At 37.1% G+C, this 23,487-nt stretch overlaps 1 protein-coding gene across 1 annotated transcript in view; it reads right to left on the bottom strand.

Moving 5' to 3' along the window:
• Positions 1–2,812: 2,812 nt before the first annotated feature.
• LOC117318070 (uncharacterized protein DDB_G0283697-like) overlaps positions 2,813–23,487 on the bottom strand; it is a 41,340-nt gene continuing 20,665 nt past the window's right edge. The window contains exons 2-3 of the mRNA XM_033873072.1: positions 6,928–7,510; positions 2,813–2,877 (exon numbers count right to left, since the gene is read on the bottom strand). Of these exons, the coding sequence (XP_033728963.1) occupies positions 2,813–2,877; positions 6,928–7,510 (648 nt within the window). The remainder of the gene's footprint in view (positions 2,878–6,927; positions 7,511–23,487) is intronic.

Genomic DNA, 23,487 nt, shown 5'->3' with positions numbered 1-23,487 from the left:
TCTGCGAGCGTGCATACAACGGAGTCTAAAACATTTTAGCAAGTCCTGTTACCAATGTGATAGGTCTCGTCCGATTTAATATACATAGTGCCTAAAATCTTTTGGGTTTCTGGCAAATGTCCATTTCATATCAAGATAATCGATCGAAACTTGATGCGACTTTGCCTCCTTTACATGGGTTAGCGAATAAATTTGACTTTTTAACCCTTCAGCTACTAAAAGTCAGTAATCCTTGCACGTTAGTGATTTTGCCTGCATTCAGAAACACGTATCATGATATAGGGACCAGAAAGACAATTTCAAACGGTTCTAAAAGTGTTTGCAGAACGGCAAATTGATCAATGCTGAGAAAAATCAGTATATTTTCAATCCTGTTTAAAATGCACAAACCATTAGACGCACAAACACGGTCATCAAACTTGAATCATATTTCCATCACTTTGTTGATATGATATAAAACAAATCGGTAATGTCTTCCAATTTCGTCATAATGTGAGCCCACATTTACTGATAGTTTATAAATGTAAAGATCCTTTCAACATGTCAATACATAATTGTCTCCCAAACACGTAACAGGTGAATAGCAAGGTTGATATCATCAACCTCTGTTGGCTAGAGTCCCAGAGAAATGTAGAATAAATGGGGATTCTCGGCACACAAGTGCAAAGAAACACCGAGGGAGCAAACTAAACACGGCTGACGGTGTACTACTCACAAAAATCTACAACAAAAACTCTCGATGGTAAGTACTTAAAAAAACGAAATCCTCATGAGAAGCGGAATAACTTTTTTTATAGCTACTTCGCCAGGTATTGTCGAGAACCACGTGTGTCCATTCTAAGCTGCTATGATTATGTAATGCCGAGATGTGCATACGAACAACGTCACATGCCGACAACTAACTATTAGCCCATATGTATTCCATGTCGTGATGTGTTGAGTGAAGGCCTCTTCCAGGGAGAATGTTACAGATACACCCCTTATTGTGTGTTATTAATGAAAAACATACACTAAGACATATTTTGAATTTTGTTTATATGACATATCAGTTATAAGGCCAAGAAGCTACCCTACAAACATCGGCTGCTATCATACCATGGTCAAGGTCACCTCTTATCATAGTGACATCACAACAGGATCGATGGAGCCGGAGAATGGCCTCCCCCGCACCGCGCCCTGTACTAACACATGGCTTGTACTGATAATGGAGCGATCCATAACTGTACAGCTATTTAGCAGACCTGATATCCCCAGTCTGAGTAACTCGCGGATGTAGTTACAGACAATTGGACTGCTATTGGTGTTATTGTTGTGAGCATTATTCTAAATAAAACATAGACAAATTATGACGTTCATCTTTAATACAGTATATCTCTGCCCTAAACGAATGATTTATTGTCAATAGAAACCTATATATATTCAATAGAAACCTATATATATATTATTATCTAGCGTGAGTGGCCACAAAGACCTATATAAATGCACTGATGGTGAAGCTTTATTTAAACAGACAGTGATGGGAAAAGAACATAGATCCTTATAATTATTATCAAGATAATAACTAAAGTTCGCTTGAGGAAGTGAAGAAATATCACCACCAAAATTGATGTATAATGTAGGTCCGTATGACTAATCACAAAAGATTAAAGGATCAATTTGAATATATTTTCGGTTTACGTTGATAGTACACTCCGTTTGATGTAATTCCAAAACATTAAAAAAATATTCAAGTTAAACCTTATAATTTGATCTAATGTACACAATCCCTGTGAAAATCTATTTTTATCGATTTACTTTTTTCTCTCAGAAATTATTAAGCTGCTGTTTCAACCAATCAAAAGAGAGGTACCAAACAGGGACGTCATGTTTTATGCTTATCAGCCAATCAAAAGCGACGTTACAAACAGCGACGTCATATCTTACGTTTATCAGCCAATCAAAAGCGACGTTACAAAAATTGACGTCACATTTTACGTTTTCGACTGATGACATTAATCTTTAATTATCTTTCAACAATGTCAGTAACAGCTCTTTCAACTTTCATGGTGATCATTGATATCAATGACAAATAGAACAGACGGAAAGTGCTGTCTAAAAGGAAACATATCTAGCATTGACTTTATATATGATATTTATCTTAAGTAATCGTTTTACAACATTCAATCTTTTTTATATTTACTATATTTTTGAAGCATTGTAATATAAACAAATACAAGATGAAACTTCACTGATATCCATTCATCCATCTTTTCTTCCACACAGATGCACATATTCTATCCTCATCCTCATCCTCATCATCCTCATCATCATCACCATCATCATCATCCTCATCATCATCATCATCCTCCTCATCATCCTCATAATCCTCATCATCCTCATCCTCATCATCCTTATCATCCTCATCATTATCACCATCATCATCCTCAACCTCATCCTCATCATCCTCATCCTCATCATCCTCATCATCCTCATCCTCATCATCCTCATCATTATCACCATCATCATCCTCAACCTCATCCTCATCATCCTCATCCTCATCCTCATCATCATACTCATCATCATCATCATCCTCATCATCATCCTCATCATCCTCATCCTCATCCTCATCATCCTAATCATCATCCTCATCCTCATCATCATCATCAACCTCATCATCCTCATCCTCATCATCCTCATCCTCATCATCATCCTCAACCTCATCCTCATCCTCATCATCCTAATCCTCATCCTCAACCTCATCATCCTCATCCTCATCCTCATCCTCATCCTCATCATCATCCTCAACCTTATCCTCATTATCCTAATCCTAATCCTAATCCTCATCCTCATCATCCTCATTCTCATCCTCATCCTCATCGTCATCATCATCATCAATCACTAAATACCATCATCATTACAGTTAATCTAGCGTACACGATGTACAACACCAAATCGTCAAGTTGACGCCCCAGTGATGACGTCAGTTATTAGATGACCAGCTAAAATCTAAATCAACCAAGATATATTGAATTCAATTTCGAATGATTTCAAAATAAGTCAAAATACGGAGTATAAGACACCCTTCGTTTGGAATTTAATGTCCTATAATTCTCACAACATTGCAGACAAATTAATCACAATGCGCCTAACACATCACTCAATTTGTCGGCAGTCCTATGAGAATCATAAATCATAGGACACTAACTTCCCAAAGAAGACATTTTAATGACTAAATAAACACAACTGAAAAAGTCCAATATAAAAATTATCTATCTAGTAGTACACAATGATAAATTCTTTCTACTAGCAATTGTTTTAAACAAAAGCCATAAAAGCCGACTATGCAATCTAAAGACAACTTTCATGTTCATAAGAAAGTATAATTATACCGTCTTAAGAACATGAACGTTTTGCTCTTACTAAATAATAATATTATGAACGAATAATGGTATCCATCTCCTTATCAAATTGTTTGTTACATAATTAGTGAAACTCTACCATAACGTGACTAGATAGCTTACGGTTATAGGGCCCATGAGTGAAGTTACTCGCCCGACAGTATAACATGATGCGGCCTTGCTCAGAATTTAGACGTCAATTTAGGGGCGTTTAGTTTCGACTTCAAAGCAGCAACATCAATATCCTTAAAAGGAATAACCAGACTTTGGTCTCGTAATGTTTACAATATAAAATATCTTAAACATAAAAAAGTCGATAAGTACGTAAAATGACCTTCAGGCATTACTAACTATATGATTGTTTACAAATATTTGATATCTAATTACTCTGATGATTGAACATAATGAAGTGTTGTCATGACAACGAAAAATAAAGACGTTTCATGATAGTGACAGGGGAATGAAAGTTGTCCTCATTCACGTGCAAGCCCGTGCATTGATTCTTATAAATAATTGCATGCGTAACTCGACGCACGATGCTCAATTTATATCTACGTAAATGTACTCTTATATACCGGATACTTTTGTTTTGATAGTATGGTCTTTGTCTTCGTTTTTGTGAATTGTACACGAGGCAGATATCTTCTTATGCAAATATGAATTCAACTATCATTGTTATATATTAAATTATAAATAAGATATAATATAAAAAAAGTATCATACAGCTGATTCGTCCTTCTAGGACACGATAGAAGTCCAGAAGAGGAACAAGTGTTTAGATACAGCATTGTAAGAAGCAGTAACCATTGGATTCTGAAACAGTTATAAGATACAGATTTCCCTCATTAGGACCCTACTGTATATAATGTTCAATTTAAACATTAAGTGTTTTTAATGTACGTAATGTTCTTTTTGAAATATAATACTGAACATTATATAATTTATTGAAATGTATGGTTCATTTGCACCTCCCTATCCATACTTCGGATTTTTTGGTGGCATCCTTTGATCATTTTGGTGGCATCCTATGAATATGATTGGTAGCCGCCTCCTTTGATCATATGAGGTTCTTAGCTCTACTGACGAGTCCAGAAGAACGAAACAGCTGTATGATGTCCATAACATTACTAACGAGTCCTGCTCGGACGAAACAGCTGTATGATGTCCATAACATCACTAACGAGTCCTGCTCGGACGAAACAGCTGTATGATGTCCATAACATTACTAACGAGTTCTGCTCGGACGAAACAGCTGTATGATGTCCATAACATCACTAACGAGTTCTGCTCGGACGAAACAGCTGTATGATGTCCATAACATCACTAACGAGTCCTGCTCGGACGAAACAGCTGTATGATGTCCATAACATTACTAACGAGTCCTGCTCGGACGAAACAGCTGTATGATGTCCATAACATTACTAACGAGTCCTGCTCGGACGAAACAGCTGTATGATGTCCATAACATTACTAACGAGTCCTGCTCGGACGAAACAGCTGTATGATGTCCATAACATCATTAATGAGTCCTATCAGGACGAAACAGCTGTATGATGTCCCTAGCATCAGTTGTGAGTCTTAGAAGGACGAGATAGCTGTATGATGGCCCTAGCATCACTAACGAGTCCTTAAAGGACGATTCAGCTGTATGATGTGTATAATATCACCTTCGAGTCTTTGACGAACAGGACAACTGTGTCCCAAGCATTACTGACGAGACGTAAAAGGACGAGACAGCTGAATAATGTCGCTAGCAATCATCGACGACTTCTAGAAGGACGAAACAGCTGTATGATGTCTCTACCATCACTGACGAATTGGAAGGACAAAACAATTTGTATGATGTCTCTAACATCACTAACGAGTCCTAGAAGGACGAAACAGCTGTATGATGTCCCTAGCACCATTTACAAGTCATAGAAGGGCGAAACAGCTGTATGATGTAGTCTTATTTGATTCAACTCTTCTGTATCTAACTCTCAATTTGATTTGACAGGTGATAATATCGTGTGTGCCGTTTGTATAAACCTTTGGTAAATTTTAGTTATTGGGTCATTGAGATTTGAAAAAGGAACATGAACTACTGTATATTCTTAAGTGTGGTGCCACCATTCATAAGAATCTAAACGAGAAATGGTACACTTGATTCATGTCATCGACGTTCTGACAAAGGATGCTAATATGAATACTTCATAATACTCTGTGTTTGCTGTAAATTCAACTTTGAAGACGGAGTAAAAACCAAGGTTACGTTAAACATGCAAATGATTGAGAATACTGCTTGTCACAATGTATAATCTATGATATCACTTTCGAAATTCTTCTGCTCCGGAATCAAACAATGAGCAGTCTTTCTTAGCGCCTTCGTGTCTGCTTGCATGTAGATTGTGCCAATCGATTATTCCGTTTTGGACAAATTCTACAGCGTGTGTCAAATGATATTATCGTAAACGCTGCCTGGAGAATTCGAATGATGAGAGGGGAAAAGTGTGTATCGTTTTCGATTTCTCTTCCCTAAGTTCAGTATAATTTCTTTAGTAGTTTCGATGACGTTTCTTAATCAAATCGCTCGACTAGACTTCTGAACCCTACAACGATATGCAGCCAGTAAATCATATTTATTATAAATGAACAGTTTTGGTAGTGAAGGTAATACTGAATGTGCATGTATACTTCATGGTAATGCATTTTTTATTCCAAAATGATGAGATATTCCTTGAAATGTGTGAATTAAATGCATAACAGCATCCTTGAAATATTTATAATTTATCAACAAACAACAACGAAAATGAAAGCTGTATAAAGGGAGGAAATTTAGTATAAAACGAGAGTAAGTAGAATAAGAGAAGGGAATGTAGTATAAAGAGGAGGGCATGTAGAATAGGAGGAGGGAATGTAGTATAAAAGGAAGGTAGTAGAATAGGAGGAGAGAATGTTGTTAAAAAGGAGGGTATCAAGAATAGGAGGAAGGAATGTTGTTAAAAAGGAGGGTATCAAGAATAGGAGGGAAATGTAGTGTAAAGGAGGGTATGTTGAAAAGGAAAGGGAATGTAGTATGAAACGAGGGTATGTAGAATAGTTGGAGGGAATGTAGTATAAAAGGAGGGAATGCAGAATAGGAAAGGGAATGTAGTATGAAACGAGGGTATGTAGAATAGGAGGAGCGCATGTAGTATAAAAGGAGGGATTTAGAATAGGAGGGGAAATGTAGTATATAAAAGGTATGTATATTAGGCGGGTACATATTAAGAGAATGTGTATTATGATAGGAAAATGTGTTTTATGATAGGAAATGTGGATTTTGATAGGAAAAATTGTATTATGATAAGTGAATGTGTATTATGATAGGAGAATGTGTATTATGATAGAAAAATGTATATTATGATAGAAAATTGTGTATTGTGATAGGGGAATGTGTTTTATGATAGGAAATGTGGATTTTGATAGGAAAATGTGTATTATGATAGAAGAAAATGTATTCCTGCTCCTCTCCTTGTCCTGTGCTCCTCTCCTGTGTCTTCTGCTCGGCGCCTGTGTCTTTTGCTCGCGCCTGTGCTTTTGCTCGGCGCCTGTGTCTTTGCTCGGTGCCGTGTCTTTTTGCTCGGCGCGTTGTCTTCTGCTCGTGCCTGTGTCTTCTGCTCGGCGCTTGTCTTCTCCTCGCCTGTGTCTTTGCTCGGTTCGTGTTTTTTGCTCGGCGCTTTCTTTGCTCGGCCTGTGTTTCTGCTCGGCGCCTGTGTCTTCTGCTCGGCCCTTGTCTTTTGCTGTCTTGTTTGCTCGGTCCTGGTCTTTTCTGTTCTGTGGCCCCGTTTTCTTACCCTGTCTTTTCGGGCCTGTGTCTTCTGTCGGGCTGTGCTTCTGCTCGGCGCCTGTGTCTTCTGCTCGGCGCCTGTGTCTTCTCTCGGCGCCTGTGTCTTTTCTGCGCGGTTTCCCGCTGGTCTTTGCTCGGCGCCTGTGTCTTCTGCTCGGCGCCTGTGTCTTCTGCTCCGCCTGTGCTTTGCTCGGCGCTGTTCCTCTCGGCGCTTTCTTTGCTCGGGGCCCTTTTCTTTGCTCCCCTTTTTCTTTTCGGCCTTTGTCTTTCTCGGCCTTTTCTTCGCTCGCCTTTGTCTTCTCTCGGCCTTTTTTACTCCGCCCCCCTGGGGTTTTTTTGCTCTGCTGGTTTTTCCTGGCCCTTTCTTCTCTCGCCTTTTTCTCCGGGGGCTCCTCCCTTTCTTCTTACCTTGCTTTTCCCCCCTGTGGGCCCCCTTTTTTTTTTTTTTTTTCCCCCCCCCCCCCCCGGTGCGTGTTTTTCTGCCTTTGTCCCCGTGTCCTTCCGCTCGGCGCCTGGTCTTCCCCTCGCGCCCTGTTTTTGGGGTTTTTCTCGGCCTGTTCCTTGCCCCTCCCTACTCAATTTGATTTGACAGGTGATAATATCGTGTGTGCCGTTTGTATAAACCTTTGGTAAATTTTAGTTATTGGGTCATTAAAATTTGAAAAAGGAACATGAACTACTGTATATTCTTAAGTGTGGTGCCACCATTCATAAGAATCTAAACGAGAAATGGTACACTTGATTGATGTTGTCGACGTTCTGACAAAGGATGCTAATATGAATACTTCATAATACTCTGTGATTGCTGTAAATTCAACTTTGAAGACGGAGTAAAAACCAAGGTTACGTTAAACATGCAAATGATTGAGAATACTGCTTGTCACAATGTATAATCTATGATATCACTTTCGAAATTCTTCTGCTCCGGAATCAAACAATGAGCAGTCTTCCTTAGCGCCTTCGTGTCTGCTTGCATGTAGATTGTGCCAATCGATTATTCCGTTTTGGACAAATTCTACAGCGTGTGTCAAATGATATTATCGTAAACGCTGCCTGGAGAATTCGAATGATGAGAGGGAAAAAGTGTGTATCGTTTTCGATTTCTCTTCCCTAAGTTCAGTATAATTTCTTAAATAGTTTCGATGACGTTTCTTAATCAAATCGCTCGACTAGACTTCTGAACCCTACAACGATATGCAGCCAGTAAATCATATTTATTATAAATGAACAGTTTTGGTAGTGAAGGTAATACTGAATGTGCATGTATACTTCATGGTAATGCATTTTTTATTCCAAAATGATGAGATATTCCTTGAAATGTGTGAATAAAATGCATAACAGCATCCTTGAAATATTTATAATTTATCAACAAACCAACAACGAAAATGAAAGCTGTATAAAGGGAGGAAATTTAGTATAAAACGAGAGTAAGTAGAATAAGAGAAGGGAATGTAGTATAAAGAGGAGGGCATGTAGAATAGGAGGAGGGAGTGTAGTATAAAAGGAAGGTAGTAGAATAGGAGGAGAGAATGTTGTTAAAAAGGAGGGTATCAAGAATAGGAGGGAAATGTAGTAGAAAGGAGGGTATGTTGAAAAGGAAAGGGAATGTATTATGAAACGAGGGTATGTAGAATAGGTGGAGGGAATGTAGTATAAAAGGAGGGAATGCAGAATAGGAAAGAGAATGTAGTATGAAACGAGGGTATGTAGAATAGGAGGAGCGCATGTAGTATAAAAGGAGGGATTTAGAATAGGAGGAGGGTATGAAGTATAAAAGGGGGGATTTAGAATAGGAGGGGGAATGTAGTATATAAAAGGTATGTATATTAGGCGGGTACATATTAAGAGAATGTGTATTATGATAGGAGAATGTGTATTATGATAGGAAAATGTGGATTTTGATAGGAAAAATTGTATTATGATAAGCGAATGTGTATTATGATAGGAGAATGTGTATTATGATAAGAAATGTGGATTTTGATAGGAAAAATTGTATTATGATAAGCGAATGTGTATTATGATAGGAGAATGTGTATTATGATAGAAAAACGTATATTATGATAGGAAATTGTGTATTGTGATAGGGGAATGTGTTTTATGATAGGAAATGTGGATTTTGATAGGAAAATGTGTATTATGATAGAAGAAAATGTATTATGATAATATAATGTGTATTGTGATAATATAATGTGTATTATGATAGGAGAATGTGTATTGTGATAGGGGAATGTGTTTTATGATAGGAAATGTGGATTTTGATAGGAAAATGTGTATTATGATAGAAGAAAATGTATTATGATACTATAATGTGTATTATGATAATATAATGTGTATTATGATAGGAAATGTGTATTATGATAGGAGAATGTTTATTATGATAGGAGAATGTGTATTTTGATAGGAGAATGTGTATTTTGATAGGAGAATGTGTATTATGATAATATAATGTGTATTATGATAGGAGAATGTGTATTTTGATAGGAGAATGTGTATTATGATAGGAGAGTGTGTATTTTGATAGGAGAGTGTGTATTATGATAGGAGAATGGATATTATGATAGGAGAATGTGTATTATGATAGGAGAATGTGTATTATGATAGGAGAATGTGTATTTTGATAGGAGAATGTGTATTTTGATAGGTGAGTGTGTATTAAGATAGGAGAATGGATATTATGATAGGAGAATGTGTATTATAGCATGCGGATATGCATGTTTACAATCACATAACTGCAGGTTATTCATATAATCAGTAACTTATTAAAGTGTAAAACATTCTATATTGTAACATAAACCGTATTCAATTATGAATGGGCTTATTGATTCATCATGCCATGAAGGATTTCTCTTGTTACATATATGTACTTGCTCAGATAACCAGGATATACAGGGTTTTGTCGGACAGATATATAATATCATCATTGATTCCAAAAACAAGAACTATATTGTGTCGGCGGAGGTGACCGTTTTATTACTCATCCCATGATGATGAGTAAATGTTTTTTTTTTTATTATGACTGGTGGCAACTAACAAATCATATGTTATTTTTATTATTTTGATCATCAGTTTACTTCACATTCTAAACACTCAGTAAGTTGAAGTAAAATATATGTATCAATAAAGCATTAACGTCTTGCTTACCAGTCCGACAATCGAATATCAATTCTTATGTTGTAACACATCATAGCAGGTTGTCCTAGCTACTAAAAACGTTTAATAAATGTAATGAACATCCTTATTTTGAGGTCTGTAACAATCATTTAAATAGTTTAAACAGTAATATCAGTTCATAATTTGCGAAAGGATCTGGAAACAAGCTTAAAGCTTATAACAACTTATATCAGTCCTCAAAAGTTCAGCGTTATCTAACCTAGTGGTCAAGTCAGCGCACTGCTTAATCCTTTTACTCTTTATATATGTAGCACACTACAGTAGGACAGGCTGGCCATGGGCAATTGTTTTGTTAAGGGGCATCTTAACAGCAAATCCAGTCAAAACATTGATATTTTACAGGCCTATAAATCCCTATTATGGTGCAATGTCACAGAAGTAACATGAACTTTTAGTATGTATCATGGCAAACCGTGGGACTTAATGTTGACATGTAATTTGTTAAGCTGTTTGTAAATTTCAACAAAACGTAAGAAAAATGCATGTTTCAGGGGGACATTATTAACTCATTTGTATCCCATATATTACACAAACTTGCCATGTCGTTTTGCTCACAAGTGTCTAAAGCACAAAATAGGAGCATTGGTTTGACCAGCTTTGACGTTATTATATGTATAAAAGCTGTTTTTATTTTGACCTTGAATTGCAAATGGCGGTCGTGAATGATATCACACAAATATGGCATATAAGGAGGTATTTAAAACATCAAAAATGCTCTTATTAGACAATATAAAGTATTCTTGAAGTGGCAAGAAGACTGCTTTTATGAAATAATGTTCAACCGTTGAGTTTGGGGTAAAATATGCCTATTTCTGAAAAAGGCTGCAAACTCACCATTTTAACAAATTGACATTCAAATGTTCATGTTACTATGATGAGATGTCTTAAAAGTACGATATAGGAGTTTTGTTATTAACTGAAATGCCTCCTTTAAGCCATATTTGTGTAATATTATTCTCAGCCGCCATTTGCATTTCAAGGTCAAGTAAAATCCGGTCAAACAAATGCTCCTACTCTGTGCTATAGACACTTGTGAACATAACAGCATGGCTATTTTTCAGGTTTGATTATTTGCATGACTTAGAATTATTCCATGCCAAATCTTACCACAAAGTTACTCTACAGAAGAAACTGGTAGCATCTATAGCATATTATTGGTGATTGTGAGAGGGTACATGTCCAAACAAACATTTTGGTATATTACATGACATTTTTTGTGCAAATCTTAAGGTATTTATTAAAAAAAATGATAAATTGGTTCCGGATTTTAAATTTCCGGATTTTCCGAAAGTGTGTTTAATCAGGAAATTTAGTTTTGCCTACGGCGAAAAATGAAAGCCCACCGAAAAGGTAAGATAGCAGGAAAACTTAATTTACAACATATGTCAAAACAAGATTAATTCTGTCTTTGGGATAGAGATATTCAATTTCAAATAGGTTTCAGAAAACAAATTGTGTAGGCAATTGTGTCATTTTGGGTCAAACATGATAATATTTTGCAATTTTTGAGCATTTTTTAAGCTGTTACCATGGTATTCACAGCTCTAAAAATCACATAAAATATCAGTTTACTTATCTTTCAGAGCTGTATAAAAATTACAAATGTTGCACAGGTCACAAATATATATACTCAATTAGAGGTAATATGTAGGGTTAACTGGCAATGTTTACATATCTAAAACATGTGCCATATTTTTCAAAATTGGGCATTTTTACTGTACACTACTACCATAGGTTGTAATTTATAACATATATAACAAAAATTAGTTGCGAATCGATCATATTAAATTTAACAGTGAGAGACTTAATATTTTAGAACACAAAACCCGTATTCGATGAGATTTCCCTCTGCCAAATTTCGAATCATTATCCATGCTAGAAAATGTGCTTTATATGAATCCGAATGTCCCAGCTGGCATTTCGTTTATTTATAATCTCCAAAGGAACCAAATATTGACAATTTGGGGTTTAAAGACAATGATTTTCTTCATATGTTTGACATTTATGTAACCATATAACCATATATTGGGTAGAAGTATTTTGAACGGTTATCCCGCTCGACTCGATATTTTTCATCTTCTTTTTCATTCTTTTTTTCGGGAGGGGGTGCTTTTTGCTTTTGTCTTTAGTTTTTCTCTTGTTTGTTTTTTTTCAATACATATTTTCTGCTACCTTCCTGCGCATACATAATCGTATGGCATCAAATTACCCATGTTTCTACAACATCACAACATCAGTAATGTATCATGTCAGCATCCCAACAGCCTCATGATCAACTGTCCTTACCTTCATAAGGCTTGGATATAACTTTGGGCGATGTAATCAATTAAAGAATGAAATGCCTGGATTCAATATTATCTTATTTTCCAATTAAACATGCGGGTTTATTATCGGACCGTATATGCACTATAGTCTACTATTAAAGACTAGAATAGAGAACTTGTACAAGTCATGCAAACTTAAATAATAATTTCCATAAACCGTAAAATTAATTAATATTGAAATAATCAAATCCGTATACGGTATTTCTGTTTCCTTTAATGAGTTACGTTTTGTTTGACAATTGTTTATGGTCTCAAAAAATACTTTTCAACTTCTGTGGTAGATAAATAACGGCTAGCTGATATGAACGTAGGCACGTATTCAAACGCGAATTCATTGGTCGAATTCACGGGAAAATGAAATAGACAACATTCAGTTATGTCATGGAGTCCCAGTAGAGTAGTAACTGGTATGAAATATACACGCGTTGTATATAGCATCCAGTGATATTAACATCATATCATCCTCTTGTTTTATGACTGATTCATATTAAGGGTTTCGTCAGCAGCATTTAAGCTGATTAAACAAAATTGAATAGTGATATCACGTGATCAGATCATTTTTATTCTTTATTTCAATGACGCTTTGCAGTCCCCGTATAAATGACAACATGGATCAGTCATTCAACTGAATAGTATTACCAATACCAGACTGTTATTCCATTAATATTGATTTATTGTAAGGACACAAACCTTCTAGTTATAACAAACAAACAAATGATATGGATATTTTAGAGTGCATGGTTGGTTAAAACGCAATCTATACAATGTATTGCAGAACATCTACGTAGAGAAGAGGACATTACAAGTCTATAATTTTGATCAAATTAGCTTAGGTTTCTATTAGTTTATACCCTTGGACTTCTGATCTTTGTTGTTATGATTTTCTTTTTATAATAAAACTGTATCGAAGATAAAGATTTATTTTCTGAAGATTTTCTTTCGCTGACGAGTACGTTGACGTGGACCTACATGAAGTGTAAACCAACTTATTTTCGAGCCAATCAATTTCGGGTTTTCAAGTCTAACGACTTTTTCGCAGCGATTTATTTTCGCGATTTACACTAATGAAATGAGTTTATGTACTTGTGAATGAAACTATTTCGCGGCCATCAATTGTAGCGAAAATAAGGCACTTTAACAAAGGTCAATTAACAATGATCAAGCTAATGAGGTGATGATTGATTGATTGAATCAACAAAATGTAAATTTTCATCTCCTTAAGGAAGGTACCAATAGTATTAATGTTTAATCCTATAAGGCATTCCTCTTAGCCGTCAAAGAAGAAACCCAAATACAACACATTGGAATAAACATAAGGAACAGATACAATATATGCAAAATAATTATCATGACATTTTCAGTTTCGTATCAGTTGCCGATGGTTTACATCCGATCATGTTTATTTCGTTTGACATCGCATTGCTTTTTGCGACAGTGATATAACATCGTATTGGACGTTCGTGCGATTGTTCTATGACGTCATGTAATTTCAGCCAATCATATTTGTCAGACACATTCTGTCAAGTTGCGCGAAAGTGCAATATGATGTTTATCAAATATTTGGTATTTATAACATTGTGATATATATTATTAAATAAGATGCAGTTTAAATGGCATTGGAACATACCTTTAGCTTTCTGTGCTCTGTTTTCGATACCGAAATGTTATAAAACAGGATAAAATAGCACTGCATCATACAGGCGTGATGTCGTTTGAGATAGTTAATCGAATACTCAGACGTTTAATGTATTTTTTCCTATGTTAACAAAAGCTGTGTCTGTTAATTATGCATCCTTTGTACAGTAACATGAAACGTTCATTGTGTTTAGACTTTCTTTGTTTTCGTGGTTGCTATGGAACTACGAATATAAATATAACGAATATTGTTGTATGTGTTATTGTTATATTAGTTTTGCATTAACTAACCACGTTAGTCTGTACCCACGAAATAATTCGAAAGCTCAAAACCGCGAAAGAAAGTGCACGCGAAAATTCTATGTAATATAGTATACTACATATCGACTACATGAAATATCAAAATGACATTGTTTGAATACATACATAAAAATCTAAATGCACAATCATGTGCAATTCATATTTCAAAATGTAAATTAAATTGAATTTAATTGAGGAAGATCTGGGGGTTTTAACCGGTATTTCATCATATGCAAAGGACAAAAGAAATTGTTTTTTTGTGACTGCATCATAGAGTTGGTTCGTCCTTCTAGGAGTTGTCAGTGATGTATAGGAGCTGATAGTCAAAATCTAGAATGAAAATCAGCAATTAGAACTTTATTCTGGAAAAGCATTGAAATAGTTTTGTGGACCATTATGTAATTGACAACTATGTAACTGTGTAATACGTCAGTCAAGCAGTTGGAATAATACCTTACATATTAACTGTGTTTTAAAGTTTTATAATGATATATCGGTATAATACTAACCTCCTGTATAACAAAAGTCTCGTATTGATTGGAGAGTGTGGAGGGGATGGCAGAGTAAAAAATGATACGAAAATGATCCACATGTTGCGATTACGTCGACAAATGTACATGCCATGTGTTTGACGGTTTCTGGTCTTACTAAACGATGTACAGGTTATCGGCTACGTAAGATCTCCGTGTTGTGCAGGTATTTGGCAGTAATCATCGCTAATGTACACGGAAACTTATTAATAACACATGTATGGAGTATACACATCATACTTTGAATTACCTTCTACATATACACCAACTCATCTGTCGACTGACGTACATACATCATAGCACCAGTCAACCCCCGAGTCGGAGGGGTGGGGGCTTTACCTAAGGGGAGGGGACCGTGGGACAAAGGTTATCCAGGGGAGGGGTACACTTTACCCGAGTGACCTTGGGGGTGGTAGCCAAGGGGAGGAGGGTCACTTTACCCGAGTGACTTTTGGGGATGGTAACCAAGGGGAGGAGGGTCAATTTACCCGAGTGGCCTTGGGGGATGGTAGCCAAGGGGAGTGGGATCACTTTACCCGAGTGACCTTTTGGATGGTAGCCAAGGAGAGGAGGTTCACTCTACACGAGTGACCTTTGGGGGTGGCAACCAAGGGGAGGGGCACACTTTGATCGAGTGACCTTGGTGGATGGTAGCTAAGGGGAAGAAGGACACTTCACCGGGATGGTAACTCAGGGCAGAGGGCACACTTTACCTGTTTGACTGTGGGAGGATAATATCCCTTGATAGGGGGTACACTTTATCCGTTTGACTGTGGGAGGATAATATCCCTTGATAGGGGGTACACTTTACCTGTTTGACTGTGGGAGGATAATAACCCTTGATAGGGGGTACACTTTACCTGTTTGACTGTGGGAGGATAATATCCCTTGATAGGGGGTACACTTTATCCGTGTGACTGTGTGAGGATAAGAACCCTTGATAGGGGGCACTTTACCCGTGTGACTGTGGGAGGATAATAACCCTTGATAGGGGGTACACTTTACCTGTTTGACTGTGGGAGGATAATATCCCTTGATAGGGGGTACACTTTATCCGTGTGACTGTGTGAGGATAAGAACCCTTGATAGGGGGCACTTTACCCGTGTGACTGTGGGAGGATAATATCCCTTGATAGGGGGTACACTTTACCCGTGTGACTGTGTGAGGATAATAACCCTTGATAGGGGGTACACTTTACCCGTGTGACTGTGGGAGGATAATAACCCTTGATAGGGGGTACACTTTACCTGTTTGAATGTGGGAGGATAATAACCCTTGATAGGGGGTACACTTTACCTGTTTGACTGTGGGAGGATAATAACCCTTGATAGGGGTACACTTTACCTGTTTGACTGTGGGAGGATAATAACCCTTGATAGGGGGTACACTTTATCCGTGTGACTGTGGGAGGATAATAACCCTTGATAGGGGGTACACTTTACCTGTTTGACTGTGGGAGGATAATAACCCTTGATAGGGGGTACACTTTACCTGTTTGACTGTGGGAGGATAATAACCCTTGATAGGGACACTTTACTCGTGTGACTGTGGGAGGATAATTACCCTTGATAGGGGGTACACTTTACCTGTTTGACTGTGGGAGGATAATAACCCTTGATAGGGGGTACACTTTTCCTGTGTGACTGTTGGAGGATGTTAACCCGGGACAGGGGGTACACTTTACCTGTTTGACTGTGGGAGGATAATAACCCTTGATAGGGGCACTTTACCTGTTTGACTGTGGGAGGATAATAACCCTTGATAGGGGGCACATTTTACCAGTGTGACTGTGGGAGGATTTTAACTCGGGGGGGGGGGGAGGTTTTACACGTTATCCGTGTGACTGTTGGAGGATGTTAACTCGGGGGGGGGGTTACACGTTACCCGTGTGACTGTGGGAGAATTTTAACTCGGGGGGGGGGGGGGGGGGGGGTTACACGTTATCCTACACGTTATCCGTGTGACTGTGGAGGGATGGTAATCAAGAGAAGGGTCAAACGGTACCCGTATGACTCTAGACAAAAATGAATGTCCTGATAAAATTTCAAAAGTCAAAAGTTCTAACAGGTCCATTGTTTAAGAGAGATGGATGTTCAAAAAATATCAAAAAATGTTTCGGCTTTCTCATGATCTATCTTCAACTACATGTAACTGCACATACAGTATACGGTATATAAATACGCCTGCAATGTTACTTCTGAAAAAGCTCGGCTACTAAACAAGCTGAATCTTCTACAAAATGTTCAAAAGAATGGGTGTGAACTAGAATAATCCAATATAAACCAGGTAAGTCAATTTCCTATCGTTAGGAAATGTTTTGTTTATAGAACGGAAGCATGATGAGTGGTTAGCCTTTCGAAAAAAAAAATGAAAAATGTGTCGATTCGATATCCTTGTTTATCAAACTAGCATGGATTACTTCCGGCAATCTGTAAGTTTTAATCTGAATGAATTATTAGCCTGTCGACACAATCAGATATATATAAGGGCTCTCTTGATATCGGATAAAGGAACATCGAATTGGCATTTTGTAGTTGATCAGTTAAAGTGAAATGAATGGTATAAGCACCATTTTCCTATCAATATATATATTTACACATTCAATGCGCAACGCCAGAAAGTTTTAAATGGAAATTCAAAACTGTACACAGAAAAAATATTCTGCAACTGGTCAAATAGTCATTCCGTTCACTTACAATGATATCATGAAAAACTGACCAATCAAAGTCTGAAATACATCGTCTGTAGGAAGCAACAAAGTGCATAGCAGAAATGTTTGCATAGTTATTTTTGTATTTGATTTAAGCCGATATCATCATAATAGATATCCTGAAAGATATCCTGATACTTAAAATGGCGATGATGTAAACCGATTCATATGGGAAAAAATATACGAATCTCGATTTGTAGTAAAACATTGATATTTCGTTTTGGTGATTTAAACCTTTCTTTTAATAACATATATCTTAATTCGAAAATTAATGATATGTTTTTCCGGTTCTTGTTAGTATTAACAGGAAAAATATATCAGCCTTACTGATACTATATCAACAAGGTATAACACTCGATAAACCGAAAGTGTGCGTGTGTAGGGGGGGGGGTGAGCTTCGATTCACTTTGAATTTGAGTTCAATCCGATTAAAATATCAAATGCACGCACACTTCATTAACGTGCCTTGGTTAAGAATACTTAAATATCAGTGCATGTTATTCTTTAGTCGTGTGACAATGATTTAAAGGTGAGAAAATGGACCAAAAGCCGACGATGCATCGACTGTTGAACGGAAGTTGTTCATGGTATGCAGGGGGCCAATCTGATTGGGTAACAACTTAATAAACAATACTAATTATAAATGTCGACCAATCAAGTATACTTCCGTTCCACAGTCGGTCCATCGTAAATCTTCAAGTGTTACACCTTGTCGATATAGTATAGTAGGGTATATTTGTTTCTGTTATTGCTTACTAGAAGCAGACACCTGTGCCTACTCCAACCGATTATAAGGAAATTACCAGACTATTTCTAATTCATACATAACGAAAAACAGTGAAGTGAAATTCAAATTTCCCAATTAAAAACATGGAATGTCCAAATCACCGAAAAGCAAATAAAACCGTTAGTCATAAAAAACATACTAACGACAGTAGTAATCAACAAAGGACATATTTAGACAGATACTCTTGAGACAATTTGGTTTGTTTGGTTTGTTTCTGTTTAACGTCCTATTAACAGCCAGGGTCATTTAAGGACGTGCCAGGTTTTGGAGGTGGAGGAAAGCCGGAGTACCCGGAGAAAAACCACCGGTCTACGGTCAGTACCTGGCAACTGCCCCACGTAGGTTTCGAACTCGCAACCCAGTGATGGAGGGCTAGTGATAAAGTTACGGGACATCTTAACCACTCGGCCACCGCGGCCCCGCTCTTGAGACAAATACAGGTATAACAGACCAAGTGCCCAAAAAGGATGAGCGTCTTCTATTTTGATGACAAATATAATCAAGGTCACATAAAAGTGTCACATTCCTACAGACCAATGGTATCGGGGTGAACTTAATAAAGACATAACAAGCGTAGAACAGGCTGACCTTAATATCACACAATGATAGTCCTCAATGGGGTCTTCATGAAGACCACAACATTTCGCTATAATAATAAAAACTTGTATATCTTAATCAGCAATTGTCTTATCATGCAATAATGAATAATTGAATTTCCCAAAGGCTAAGCTACTATACTGCCTTAAACCACTACACCAGTTACAAGGAATAATCGTTTCTGGACACCAACGCGAGTGTGGTTTTGCACTACTTTCCAATACACGCAATGTCAACATATAAAGAGTATATGTCGATAGCATCAGCTCCACAAATAACCATGAATGCCCACGTGTGCTGAAAACAAAGGCAATATGCAGAAATTCTAGATATCGATCACTATATGTATATATAAACAGCGAATTGTTTCAAATCAAACCTCTTTCTGTTAACGTAACGATACGTCGATAAAGCCGGTATATTTGTTGTAAAATAATTGTTGCTTTTTATGTTTAAATATCACCGAGAGCAGTAAGTTTAACAACTCGCTATATAACAACTGTTTTAAGTTGTCACTATCGATATAATTACTGGCTACATATGTAATCAGCAGAACGGGCGTGTTAATGCGTTGCAATAGCGATACGGCGTTAGCATAGACACGCCGTGTTGTATCCATTGCAGAATGAACAATAATTAGCAGTGACAAGCTATATCTCTGGCACCAAGGCAACCACGCGTAAAAGTCAAGGCTGAATACATGATATATATTACACTCACTATATATATAAAGATGATTTAGACGTACCTTTCATAAGTTTATGACAGCTCGTCTTGAAAAACAAACTTTACCTGCGGATACGGCCTTAGATGGGCCATTGTGTCCACCCTCTGTAAAGTCCTTTTCTTTTGAGTCGATTTTCTAAACAATGCTGTACTGCAGGATGGAGGAGGTTCAAGCGACATTCCATGAGGAAAGTTTGTGAGGTTCTCCATTCCGAACATGGTTTTAACTGCTTTCAAATGTCAGGTAAATTATGGATTTGACGTTCCGTGTATTGTTTCAAGCCCATAAGTCAATAACGGAAAGCCTTTATCGTCTTAGTATAGTCCCTGATGTTGTGTGTATATCTTATAGAAGGCTTATCCGACTGCATGCACCGTGCATCCAAGACATGAACACTTCCTTACTAGATTTCCTGTCTATCCAAGGGAGGAATAAAAAGTGTATTCCAACAAATCTTTGATTCAAAGCCACCATTAACGTCACTAGTTGATATAAACATCAATATATTATCTTATTTATTCTTTTTACTAAAATACCTAAAACTACATTCCAAGAAATAAAATTCCTGAATTTTTTTTAACAATAAATCTTTGAATGGAACCGCTGTACTTGGGGTTTCGGCTTCACGATCCACTTGTTTAATCATTCCCGAATACGATAATAAGGTAAATTATGAAGATTTTTAATCCAATATATTCCAATCCATAAAGTGTCTATCAACTCGAATAATGTTCTGTATACGTCATCCAATTGTTTTCAAAGTCGGTATGTCCTCATACGAGCAATTCGTTTTTCTCAAGGATATGCACTTAAAAGTCCTAAAAACGCTAGCCAAATGCATCATCTTCGAACGTTAGAACCCTGTGGGAGTACTGTACAATTACCCGTTATACGTCCCAGACACTTGGCCGCGTTCATTTCGATCTTTAAAAAATGAATGCGTCTTCTTCTCTGCAATTCGATTCCTGTCAAATATTTAAAACGATTTAAAATCCATCAGGGGTTTAAGATTACCAGATACCTTGACAGTTCTCACAGTAGAATGAAGTACATCGTATATTGTTGAACGTGTTTGTACCGTTTTTATCGTGTTTTTCTTTCTTTTTCCTGGAGCGATATCAAACTGTGTTGGCAGCTGTTTACTTAAATCATTGACAGAAAGTAATAGAAATGGTTTCTTTCTGAATGATAGAATTCTTTTTGTTATAATTCCACTTAGAACTGTCGTCCAGCAGTCATCTTCATTGACATTTGTAGGAAACTAATCTGTATGTCGACATTCATCTTGTACATAGCATTCCAGCCAGTTTAACCCCATCGGTTTCATATTTGTCTCTGTGACATGTATGTTAAGTATTTCATATCGTAGTTTGCCTGCAAAATTGACGTTCACATCTGTAAAATATCAGTATTTCCATCGATCAGTTCAAAACATCACCAATATCCCAAGACACAGAACAGCATTTCACCCTACACCACACTTAGTGAAAGTATTTCCGCAAAGCATCCATACTTTTCTGAAACCAGAGCATGGTAGTTTTCTTTCCTAGTGCCTATTCCATGTCGAACGTAATTCCAATGACAAGTCATAAAAATAGATTCTATTAGATATTCCTTATAGTAAATACTGTTATTATAAGTCAATGGTATATATTATCATCTTTTGGTGTAGTAACTTAGTAGCACGAAACTTCCTAGGCTTATGACGAACAAACACGTGATCTAAAAAAGTGAGGTCACCAAAAGGTCCGTGATTACACGAGCAGAAATGCACGTTATTATAAACACATTTTTGGTTCTTATCGTTTGGTAATCGTGCTGTTAACGAAATCCTTTTGACAATATTTGCATTCGTTGCACATGCTTGGGAATATGATTTGTGTATAAGCCCCGACGATATGTTTGTAGTCTAATCTCGTATGACTACCGGCGACATTTTTGTCGGATCTCACACACTCATGCATCAAATTGTATTACACTCATTAATAAAGAGTTCCTATGGCGAGCCTACATACAAATGTCACTCCGCTAAAACATCACACAGTAGCTTTGGAAAATCCTGGGCATTACTTGTCCTCGTTTTGTTCCACGCATCAAATACTTACACAGTCCCAGCAGGAAAAAACATCGCTGATCTATGCGTTGAGTACATGCTCTTCGTGTTGCTTTGTTGTGTAATTGACTGGGTCCTATGCGGAATGGTATTATTCATACCCAAGAGTATAACTCACAGGTCCATACAAAGCATTTCATTATGTCGATTAAACAAGTATTATCATGCAGTAAACACCATTCAGTGATACGAATGTAAAAGAAATCCAGACGTTTCTCTCCCACGGAATCACAGCCCTCTACGGACACGCCTACCGTGTTAAGGACACCTCCATCATCTTCAGTCAACTGTATCAGAATCTTTTGGCGACTTTTGCAAGATAACAGACAGGTTATACAAACAATGTGCACTCGAATCGCAGACAATATGGAAGTCTTAAACCTTCCAGAAAACCCATGACAATGACCATCTTATATTCCCGAGCAGTCTTGGCGTCCAGGCTGTGTCCCTACGCCTGGTTAAGTCACCCGATTCGATGTATATAATTGCTTATGTGCGGACATGCCACATTGTTTTAGAGGTTAAACCTGGCAACACGCCTGTCATTTATGTCTCGTTCCTATATTCCCGTCTGGATATGTTGTGGTCTCCCCGTGTTCTCCATCTAGGAGCAATGATGAATTCAGCACCTATTACAGTAAAACCATTTTTCGGACAAAAATGGGGTTACTCCACTAATGCACTTTAATGATTCGTTTGGTATTTTATGTATGATCAATTTATGTACACCATCCCAGGAGGCTAACAAAATCAAATATCAAGTGGGGTTCGTTTCCAAGTTCATGGAAAGTATTGTCGACATGACTGATTAGTATGGACTGCATGGTGTTGCATGTATGCCCTAGTCTAGTCAATACCACAGTATTGACAATTTGACACGTTATACTCCTAGCCGGGCCTATGCTTACGTTGTCTGGTTTAGGATGACAAACCCAGTGCGACGTCATCATATCTAACTAGATTTTACAGGTGTCGTCGATGAGCAAGACGCCCACTCTTCCTGAACAACCGGTCTTATTATCCTGGTAAGTGTTAAGTGATAGATGTGTATCTGTATTGTGTTCATGTTTTGCCCTTTTGTATTGGGTTTGCTATACGCGTTTACATATCGGTAACGTATTGTTTTTGCTGCTTTAAAATGAATCTATTTCAAATGACAATAAAATGGAGAATATCTTTATACTCTGAAATATATTATGTACATTTCTTTATCTTTTGTTGTGATTATCATATTGTTACAAGTTGATTGTAAACGTTTTTATACAATACACTTACTTTTAATTTGACTGTCATTTATGTATGATTTAGAATACTATGTACATGAATAAGGAGGGATGTATTCATAGAAAGTTGCTAAAGAGTACTATGAATTTGATCAATTAAGTTTCACAAAGAACTCGCATCCTT

Source organism: Pecten maximus, chromosome 19 (genome assembly GCF_902652985.1).
Source record: "Pecten maximus chromosome 19, xPecMax1.1, whole genome shotgun sequence".
In the NCBI taxonomy this organism is placed as follows: domain Eukaryota; kingdom Metazoa; phylum Mollusca; class Bivalvia; order Pectinida; family Pectinidae; genus Pecten; species Pecten maximus.
Note: the sequence above shows the minus strand (reverse complement) of the source record. Positions and strands in the feature narration are given on the sequence as shown.